Here is a 10518-nt window from a genome sequence, read left to right as displayed (position 1 = left end):
GGGGTCCCCGTGTTTATCTCTGGCCATCGTGTGGCCGTTCCCGTAGCTTTGTTCTGGAAAGCTCTGTATAAAATCTCCTGCGTTCACTGTGCTGGACCCCCCCAACCCCCCCCGGGACCCCCCCAAAATCCCTCCGGGACCCCCCCAAGTGGTGGGAGCCGAGCTGAGCCTTTTTTTTGGGGGGGGGGGGGGGTGGGAGAGGGGAGGGGACAAGGGACAGAGGGGACAAACCAGGAGCCATGAGTGGTTTTTGGGGGGAGGCTGAAATTTGGGGACAGGGTGGGGGGTTCGGAGGGGGGGGGAGACCCCCGTGGTGACCCCCAAAATGGGGTCGGGGGGGGTGTATTTTTTTGGGGGAAGGGTCTCCATTCGTGGCTCTGCCCCCAAAGTGACCTTGGCGATGTCACCGTCACCTCTCCGTGCCTCAGTTTCCCCCAGCTGGAAAATTGGGGGGGGGGGGGGGCACCCCTGGATGCAATACTGACCCTCTGGTGGGGGTCAGGACCTCTCCCCACAGTCCTGGACACCCCTCCGGGTCCGGTTCTGCTCCCTCCGTGCTGTGGGGGGGTCGTGGGTGGGATTTGGGGTTTTTTGGGGGGGCTGAGGCGCAAATTAAAGGAGCCTGAACTGGACGTGTCGCTCTTTGCTCGGCCTGGGGGGGTTTGGGGGGATTTTGGGGAGGTTTGGGGGGGTGGTTGTGTTTTAGGGGGATTTTTTGGGGTTTTGGGCCGATTTTGGGGGATTTTTGGGTTTCCCCCTCCCAGGAGTTCCCCTGGCCCTGGGAACTTTGTGGAGGTGACAAAACCCCGCGTGGGTTTTTGGGGCAGATTTTGGGGGACCCCAGACCCTTTTTGGGGCGCCAGGAGGGTGAGGGACACTCCGCGGGTAGGGGAGTGGGGTGGTGGCCCCGTGGTGCCCCCGTGCGACAATCGGGATGGTGCGGGGCTGTCAATGATTAACGTGCGGTGCCGGGCGGCGGTGGCACTGGTGGCACTGCTGGTGGCACTGCTAGTGGCACTGGGGAGCAGCCAGGGGACATCGCACTGTGCCCGGGCGTCGCGTGTGTCCCCTCCCCATGCGACGGACAGGTAACGGCGGTGGCAGGGAACAGGACACTGGCCATTGTCCCCAAGGGCTGGCACGGGGAGGGGATGGGACGGGGGTCCCTGAGAGTCACCAGCGGGTGTTTCCCGCTCATCCCAGCCCAAACTGGGGGTATAGGGACACCCCGAAGGACACGGTGGCCTTGCGGTGCCACCAAGGAGGGATGGCCGCACGTGGCCCGTGGGGGAAACTGAGTCACGGTGACACCGCGGCTTATGTGTCCCCTCCAGGGGTGGCCTCGAAGCGCCAGGAGCCCCACGGGGGTGCCGCGGTCGCCAGGAGCGGTGACATCCCGCGAGGTCCCCGCCGTGTCCCCCCGCACGGCGACAACACCACCTCAGCGCCGCCACCCCTCGTGTGGCGATGTCGCCGCCAGCGCGTGCCAGGCGTGTCACCTTCGAGGACGAGCTGGTGACAGTGCGGGGGACGCTCGGTGCTGCCGGGGCGCGGGGGAGGCCGGGGGACGGCGCTGGGTCCCCAAAGGGGCCCCCAAAAGTGTCACCGCGGCCGAACAATCCATCCCGATCCCGGCGGGATCCATCCCGATCCCGGTGCCACCGGAGCCGCGAAAATCGGGGACAGCCGGGGACACCCCCGGCGCCACCCCGGGGTCCCCTCCCCTCATTTTGAGGTTTTTGGGGAGGCCCCGCCCCCTTTGCGCCCCCCTGGATGTGTCCCTTGCCCCCCCCCCCCCCCGGGAACTGGGATAATTAAACATTAATTAATTCATTAATTACCTTTGATAATTAACAAAAAAAATCTCCAAGTTTTTTTTCGGGAGAGACGGGATGATCTCAAGCCGCCCCCGCTTTGGGGACCCTCCTGTCCCAAATTTCTCCTTTTGTCCCCCCAAAATTTCCCCCAGACCAACCCCGGGGGCTCCTCCCGGTTGGGCCCCGCCCCCTTTTAACCCCTCCGTGCCCGGTGCTGCCCCCCGCCCTCCCCGGGGGCGGGACCCGGGGCTGGTCCCGCAGCGCCGCCGCCGCCGCCGCCGCCTCCGCCGCTCCCGGCTGCCATTTTAAGGTGAACAAAGCGGCGGAGGAGGCGGCAGGTGAGCGGCTCCGCGGCACCGGGAACCCCCGGTACCGGCACCGGTACCGGCAGCGGCGAACGGGAGGGAGCAACGGGGGTCTCCGCTCCCCGCTGCGCACGGGGGGGGGGTTCGTCCTTCCCCGAGGCACCGGGGGCCTCGCCGGGCTTCTCTCCGGTACCGCGGGCCAGACCGGGAGCGGCCACGGGATTCCAGAGCGGTACCGGGGTCCCCACCGGCACCAGGGTCCCCCTCGGTACCGGATCCTAAAGCGGTACCGGCGTCCCCACCGGGTCCACACCGGTACCGGGGCCCCAACAGGTTCACACCGGTAGCGGCCACGGGATTCCACAGCGGTACTGGGGTCCCCACCGGCACCCGGGTCCCCGTCGGTTCCGGATTCCAGAGCGGTAGCGGGGTCCCCAGCGGCTCCGCACCGGTACCGGGCTCCCCGACACCACTGAAATCCCCTCCGTGCTGCCCCCGGTAGTGCTCCCGGTACCGGAGCCGTCCCCAGCCCGGCCGCCACCGGCGACATCGCGCTCCGGTCCCTGCTGCGGGTCCCGGTGGCCTCCCGGGGGTCCCCAGTGGAGTCAAACGGGGGGATCCGCCCGGGACCGGGGCATTTGGGATCGGTGGGACCGGGAGATTTGGGATCGGTGGGACCGGGGCATTTGGAATCGGTGGGATTGGGAACCGGGACCTTTGGGCACCCCCAAAACTCCTCCCCGCCCGTCCCGGGGGTCCCGTCGAGCCCCGGTACCGCCGGAACGGGCGCCCGCTTTGGGTTTCCCACAGGAATTCGCGTTTCCCGCAGCGATCTGGGGGTTTTTTTTGGCTTTTTTTTGGGTCTCTGCATGGCACGGGGGGGTCCCCACATTAATTTTGCTGATTTTAAGCCTGCCCCCCCTCCCAAATTTTCCAGCCGCACTCCTCGTGGTTCTGCCTCACGTGGACTCAGTAATTATAATTATTTTTAATTATTTTGATTTTGATTGCGATTATTTTGATTTTTAATCCGGCCGGATCAGCTTAGGCCCCCCGCTTCCCATGGGGGAATTTCAACAATCCCAATTAATTCCCTGCCGGCTCCGGGCTGTTGGGGACAGGGAGGTGACACCGAGAGCCCAGCGTGCCTGGGGTGGCACCGGCCGGTGACTCACCGTGCCTCAGTTTCTCCACGTCAACCCGCGGCGACGCCGTGCCTCAGTTTCCCCACGAAACTTTTGTGGCGTCTTTTTTATGGAGTCTCCAAGGTTCTTGTGAGGTCTCCAAGGTTTTTTTGGTGGGGTCTCCAAGGTTTTTTGAGGGGGTCTCCAGGTACTTTTTGGGGGGGTCTCTGAATTTGTTTGTGGGATTTCCAAGGTTTTTATGGAGGTCTCCAAGGTTTTTTTGGAGGAGTCTCCAAGGTTTTTTGTGGGGGTCTCTCCAGGTTCTTTTCGAGGAGGTTTCCCAGGTTTTTTTGTGGGGTCTCCAAGGCTTCTTTGGTGGGATCTCCAAAGTTTTTTGGACACCCCAACTCCGTGCGACAACCCTGTGCCTCAGTTTCCCCACACAAACCGCCATGCCTCCCACTCCCTCTCCAGCTGGGTGGCGACAATGACAAAGGGACCAAAGTCCTTCCTCCACCACCTCCTCCGGTGACAGAACCTCTCTCGAGCTTTCTGTCCCCTGTCCCCTGCAGGGATGTTCACCAAGAAACACTACGACAGCGCCTACGGGCCACCCCCCGCCTCCTACGGGCCACCCACGGGTGACTATGGCTACAATTTCGGCACCCGCTCGCCGCCACCGGGCTCCTACTACATCGAGGACATCCCTCAGCATTTCTACAAGTGGTCATCACCGCCGGGGCTGGTGCGGCTGCTGGAGGGCGCGGTGATGCTGCTGTGCATCGCCGTGTTCGCCTGCGTGGCCTCCACACTGGCCTGGGACTACGGCTACGGCTACGGCGGCGTGCTGGGCACCGGCCTGGGCGGCTTCTACGGCTCCGGTTACTACGGCAGCGGGGTGAACTACGGCTACGGCTACGGGGGATACTACGGAGGCGTCACCAACCCACGGGCGGCCAACGGCTTCATGATTGCCATGGCCGTGCTCTGCTTCCTGGCCCAGCTGGGGCTGTTGGTGGCCAGCTTGAGCAAATCCAGCAGCTCGCGGTCGCGCCGTTTCTACCTGGTGGTCATCGTGGTGTGCGCCGTGCTGGCCTTGGTGATGCTGGTGGCCAGCATCGTCTATGTGGTGGGGGTGAACCCGCAGGCACAGATGAGCGGTGGGGGGTACTACTACAGCCCGCTGCTGGCCATGTGCAGCCAGGTGTACGCCGGGGGCACCGTGCTCAACCAGTACCTGTACCACTACTGCACCGTGGACCCACAGGAGGTCAGCGGGGACACCGGGGAGGATGGGGGCTACTGGGAGGGAATGGGGACCACCAGGAGGGGCAGGGACTACCATGAGGGGATGGGGACCATCGGGAGGGGACAGGGACTACTGGGAGGGGAGGAAGGGCCACCAGGGGATGGGGATCACCAGGATGGGACAGGAACTACCGGGAGGGGACAGGGACCACCGGGAAGATGGGGACCACCGGGAGGGGAAGGAAGGACCCCCAAAAGATGAGGGAAGGACCACCAGGAAATGAGAGATGGACCGAGGAAGGGACCGAGGAGGACCCCCCTCCAGGAGGGAAGGGAGGGAGGGAGACACCCCCAAAAAATGAGGGAGGAACCACCCGGGGGTGAGGGAAGGATCCCCACGGAAAGGTTTGGGATTCGGGAAGGGCAGAGAAAAATTTGGGACTCAGGAATCCGCCCCGCCCCCTCGCTCACCTCCCCCCTTGCTCTTCCCCGAGCCAGCCCCAAACAGCAGCGATCCCAAAGCATTCCTGGATCCCGGTCCCGGTCCGAAATAATTCCCAGATCCCAATCCTGGTCCCGATCCCGATCCCAATCCTAGTCCAGGTCCCGGTCCCGGTCCCGTGCCTCACCAGGCAGGGGCCGCTCCCCCCGCCGGGGCTGGAATTGGAATGCGGCGCTTCCAGCCCGGCCGGTGGGACCGGGAGCACCCGGGGCCGCCCGGGACTGGCACGGGATGGGGGCCCGGTAGTGCCCGGCTGGCACCGGGAGCCCCCAGATCCTGCCTGTCCTTCCCAAACCCCGAACCTTCTCAAACCCCAAACCTTTTCTGTCCTTTTAGAATCCCAAAACTTCCCAAATCCCGAAGTTGAGGTTTGGGAAGGAGAGGAAAGGTTTGGGATTTGGGAAGGACAGGGAAAGGTTTGGGATCTAGGAAGGTTTAGAGTTTGGGATTTGGGAAAGTTTGGGGTTTGGGAAGGTTTGGGGTTTGGGAAGCACACAGAGAATTTTTGGGATTGGGCTCACCCAACACCACGAGGATTTTGGGGATGAGAGTCCTGATGCCAGAAATCCCTAAACCCCAAATTCCCAAACCCCCGAATCCCCACATTCCCAAATCCTGAATCCCCAAATCCCTGAACCCCGAATTCCCAAACCCGCAATCCCCGAATTTGCAAATAATTCCCAAATAATTCCTGAATAATTCCCGAATAACCCCTGCACTCCCTCAGGCCGTGGCCATTGCCTGCGGGTTCCTGACTGTGCTCCTGCTGTGCCTCATCTGCGTCCTGGCGCACAAAACACGCAGCAAGATCTGGAAATACGGAAAACACAACATTTACTGGGATAAAATCCCCGCCGAGCCCCAGGGACCTGACGTCGAGGAGTGGGTGAGAGCTGCAAGTTCGGGATTTGGGATTTGGGGTTGTTTGGGGCTTTGGGATTGTTGGGATTGTTGGGTTTTTGGGGTTTTTGGGATTGTTGGGATTGGTGGAAATGTTGGATTTTGAGGTTTTCAGATTGTTGGAAATGTTGGGATTTTGGGGATTGTTGGGAGTTTGAGATTGTTGGGATTTGGGGGAATTTTGGGATTGTTTGGATTGTTGGAATTGTTGGAAATGTTGGGATTTTGGGGATTGTTGGGATTTGGGGAGTTTGGGCAGGTTGGTATTGTTGGAAGAGTTGGATTTGGGGGATTTCAGGGATTTGGGGACACTGGGAAGGGGTTTGGGGACACCAGGAGGGGACTTCAGGGGAATTTGGGGACTTCAAGGGGGGTATGGGGACACCAGGAGGGGTTTGGGGACTTCGTGTGGTGTCTTGAGGAGGGGGTTTAGGGACCCCAAGAGTGCTTGGGGACACTGCCAGGTGACACTGCCAGGTGACACCGGGGCCACGGCGCGGTTTCGGTCTGGCCAATGATTAACCGGGAGGTGGCACCGGGAAAACCCGGAGTGGTGGCACTGGATGGGGACCTTGGGGACATCCCAGTGCGGCCAGCATGGCCCGGGATGTGTCACCTGCTGGGGGAGGGGTGGGAATGTCACAGCGTTCTCATGGGAAGGGTTGGGACAGTGGCTTTGGGGACAGTTCTGTCCCTGTGCCCTGTCTCTATCTCTGTCCCCTGTCCCTAACCCCTTCCTTGTCCCCGTCCCTCTCCCCACCCCTGTCCTCTGTCCCCTGTGTCCCCATCCCTGTCCCCATCCCTGTCCCCACACCACCACTCCCAGTCCCGTATCCCTGGGGCCATGCTCTCTGTGTCGATTTTTATTTATGTTCGTTTTATTTAATTTTATTTATTTTCATTTCTTTTGATCCTGCCCGCCTTTATTTGCCCAAAGCCCCTCCCTGGCCGAGCATTTCCTGTCCCTCTGAGGACATGGTGCCACCCCAGCTGCCACCCCAGCTGCCACCCCCCCCTAGTGCCACCTCCCCGGCTTTGGGGATGTCACCCGCTTTGGGGACATCTCTGTCCCCAGACGCCACCACAGCGTGGGGACACACCTGGTGGGCCCCGGGAGGGGACAGTGGCGGAAGTGGCGTGTCCGGCCGGATGTCCCCAAGTCCACCAAGGCGGCGGGGACCGGCGTCCGGCACAAACAACCCACAAAGGGCCGGAAGGAAGGGGACAAGGGACAGCCGGATGTCCCTTGTCCCCCTGTGGGGCCACCCCGAACCTTTGGGGGCGTCACCCTGAGGGTGGTGCCAACCCCCAGCTCTGTCCCTTTGTCGCTGTCTCTCCACGAGCATTTGGGGTTTTGGGTTTTTTGGGGTTTTGAGGTTTTTGGGGTTTTTGGCTTTTGGGGGTTTGGGGGTTTTGGTTTTTTGGGGGTTTCTGGGTTTGGGGGTTTTTGGTTTTGAGGTTTTGGGGTTTTGGATTTTTTTGGTTTTGGGGTTTCTGGGTTTTGGGCTTTTTGGGGATGTCCCTGGAGGATTTGGGGACACTCCAGGTGGGACAACAACCCCTGGTTTCCGTGGACTTTCTGCCGGATTTCTCAGGGAATTTTCAGGGATTTCTTGTGGGATTATCAGGGATTTATTGGTGAATTTTCAGGGAAATCTCTGGGGTTTCTTGGTGGATTTTCAGGGAATTTTTAGGGATTTCTTGGTGGATCTTCAAGAAATTTTCTGTGGTTTCTCGGTGAATTTTCAGGGATTTCTCGGACAATTTTCAGGGAATTTTTGAGTGCTTCTCGGTGAATTTTCAGAGATTTCTCCGGGAATTTCGGGCCAATTCCCTCGCAAATTTCTCGGGACGTTTCTCGCCGGCTTCTCCTTTATCCCAGCTGAGTTCTCCCCCAAAATCCCAAATCCCTTTTTCCAGGTGAAAAACGTGTCGGGCGGGACGAGCGTTCCTGACGAGGCCGCCACCGTCGCGTACTCGGAGAAGGGCGGGACCCCCGGGCCGGCCCCGCCCTACAGCCCCCCCTTGTACAGCGACACCCCCCAGAAGGGCTGGAAAAGGTGGGGAGGGGGCGGCAGCGCCAGGGGAAGGGATGAGGAATGTGGAGAATATGGGGAGGGGGCGGGAAAAATTGGAGGGGTCAGGGAATTTGGGGAGGGGTCAGAAAAGGGGTGGGAAAAATGGGGAAGGGGCAGAAGAGGGAGGAAAAGGTGAGGAGGGGTGGGGAAATATGGGGAAGGGTCGGGAGAGGGGTGGAAAAAGTGGGAAGGGGAGAGAAAGAGGTGGGTAATATGGGGAGGGGTCTGGAAAGGGGCGGGAAAGTTTGGGAGATGTGGGAGGGGTCGGGAAAGGGTGGAGAGGTTGGGAAATCAGGGGAGGGGTCAGGAGAGGGGTGGGGAAGGATTTGAGGGGTCGGGAAAGGGGGAATCCCCCTGTGCACCCCCAGGGCCGTGTCCCCGTGTCCGATGTCCCCGTGTCCCACCAGTGACCCCCCCTCGGACCCCCCCTCGCCCTCGGAGGAGCCGGACGCCGCCCATCCCCCCCACAAGCCCCCCGCCCGCCGCGGCCGCCGGGGCCGGCGCCAGCCCGAGGGCTCCCAGGGCTCCCAGGGCTCCCAGTACGACACCGACCCCGCCACCGCCCCTGAGTCCAGTGACGAGCGTGACAGCGAGCAGTGGCACAGGTGACACTCAGGGACAGCGCGAGTCACTGGGTCCCTGTGGCCCTGTGTCTGGTGTCCCCGTGTCCCCAGTGCCCCCATGTCCCACACCCAGTGTCCCCATATCCCAATGTCCCCAGTGTCCCCATATCCCAATGTCTCCAGTGTCCCCATATCCCAATGTCCCCAGTGTCCCCATATCCCAAATCCAATGGCCCAAATATCCCCAATGTCCCCAATGTCCCATATCTAATGTCCCAATGTCCCAATATCCCATATCCACTGTCCCCAGTGTCCCAATATCCCATATCCACTGTCCCAAATGTCCCCATATCCCAAATCCCAATGTCCCCAATGTCTCCAATGTCCCCATATCCCAAATCCAATGTCCCCAATGTCCCTATATCCCATATCCAATATCCCAAATATCCCCAATGTCCCCAATACCCCCATGTCCCCAGTGATGTCCCCATGTCCTCCTGCAGGCTGTACCCCCCGATCAGCTCCCCAGGCACGCGCCAGCGCTACAAGGCGGATTTTGGGCAGGAGCTGCGGCGCTACAAGGAGCTCTGTGCCCACATGGATGGGCTTAACGAGCGCCTGGCACAGCTGGCAGCACAGCTGGACCAGGTGCCCGAGGACAGCCCCCAGTACCAGGTGTGCCCCTGCTTACCCCCAGACCGCCCTTGGTGCCCCTTTTCATCCCTTTTTCCTTCTTTTTGACCCCTTTTTCATCTCCACTCCTCTCTTATTTCTTCCCCCATTTCCCCACTATTGTCCCCTCTCTGTCCCCCCTGTCCCTTCCATGACCCTGTCCCCTCCCATTCCTCTGTCCCTTCCTGTCCCCTCTGTCCCTCTGTCTCCTCTGTTCTTGTGTCCCCTGTCCCTGATTCCGCTGTCCTTCTGTCCTCTCCCTCTTCCCTCCGCCCCCTTTGTCCCCCCATCCCCTGTCCCTGTCCCCTCTGTCCCTGACCCCTCTGTCCCTGACCCTGCTGTCCCTGCAGGCGCTGGCCGAGGAGTACAACCACCTCAAGGACGTGAAGCGGGTGAGTTCTCGGGCCTGACTTTTAGGGTCGCCTCCCTCTTTGGCGACATCCCCCATATCCTCAAAATGTCCCCAGACATCTCCTAAAGTCCCCAAATGCCTTCTCAGAGCCCGGAATACCAGGACAAGAAGCGGGAATCCAAAACCCTCCGGAACAAACTCTTCCACATCAAAAGGATGGTCAGCGACTACGACAAGCTCCGGGGCTGACCCCAAAGCCACCACCCCAAAAAAAAGGGACATTTGTAGGGGGGACACCCCAAACCCCCCCCAACCCCCTCCAAAGACTTTTGTGCCTTTTTTTGTCTTAAAATATTCCAAAATTTCTCGTTTTGAGCCCTCCCCAGTGCCAAGGGTGGGGGGGGATGATGGCAGCTGTTGGTGTGACCCCCCCCCCCTCCACCCCAAGATGTCCCCAAATGTCCCCACACCCTTTGGGACTCCCCCCCAGTGCCTTCCCCTGGTTGTAAATAGGGTTTTTTATGGGGTTTGCACTCCCCGGGCTGCCTTAAAGGGGTTTTGGGGGTCCCAAATTGGGGTTTGGGGACCAAAAAAAACCTTTTTGGGGTTTTTTGTTTGGGGGAAGGATGACCCAAATCCCAAAATATTTTGTAGGGAATTGGTGGGATCTGTGGGAATCGTGTAATATTTTAATTGTTTTGTAATAAATTAAGTGTAATTGTTGATTTTCATTTGGGGTCAGGGTGAAATGAGAAGGTTGAAATTCCCCTAAATTTAGGAGGGGACTCCAAAACCCCTCCCAGTTTTGGAGGGGAAATCCCAAATCCCTCCACTTTAGGAAGGAAATCTCAAATATCTCTGTTTAGGAAGAAAAATCCCAAATCTTGAGAAGAGAAACCCAAATCACCCAAATTCCCCCCCCCCCCAAAAAAAATCCCAATTTCAGGATTTTTATGG

The 10518-nt window shown here is 60.0% G+C and overlaps 1 protein-coding gene across 1 annotated transcript; it reads left to right on the top strand.

Annotated features, from left to right (window-relative positions):
• Positions 1–2061: 2061 nt before the first annotated feature.
• Positions 2062–10292, top strand: OCLN (occludin). The gene is made up of 8 exons (XM_066566162.1): positions 2062–2155; positions 3819–4516; positions 5724–5882; positions 7817–7956; positions 8382–8579; positions 9041–9212; positions 9560–9601; positions 9709–10292. The coding sequence occupies exons 2-8, from the start codon at positions 3821–3823 to the stop codon at positions 9808–9810; spliced, it is 1509 nt and encodes a 502-aa protein (XP_066422259.1). The 5' UTR covers positions 2062–2155; positions 3819–3820; the 3' UTR covers positions 9811–10292.
• The last annotated feature ends 226 nt before the right edge of the window (positions 10293–10518 follow it).

Source organism: Molothrus aeneus, chromosome 27 (assembly GCF_037042795.1).
Source record: "Molothrus aeneus isolate 106 chromosome 27, BPBGC_Maene_1.0, whole genome shotgun sequence".
NCBI lineage: Eukaryota > Metazoa > Chordata > Aves > Passeriformes > Icteridae > Molothrus > Molothrus aeneus.
Note: the sequence above shows the minus strand (reverse complement) of the source record. Positions and strands in the feature narration are given on the sequence as shown.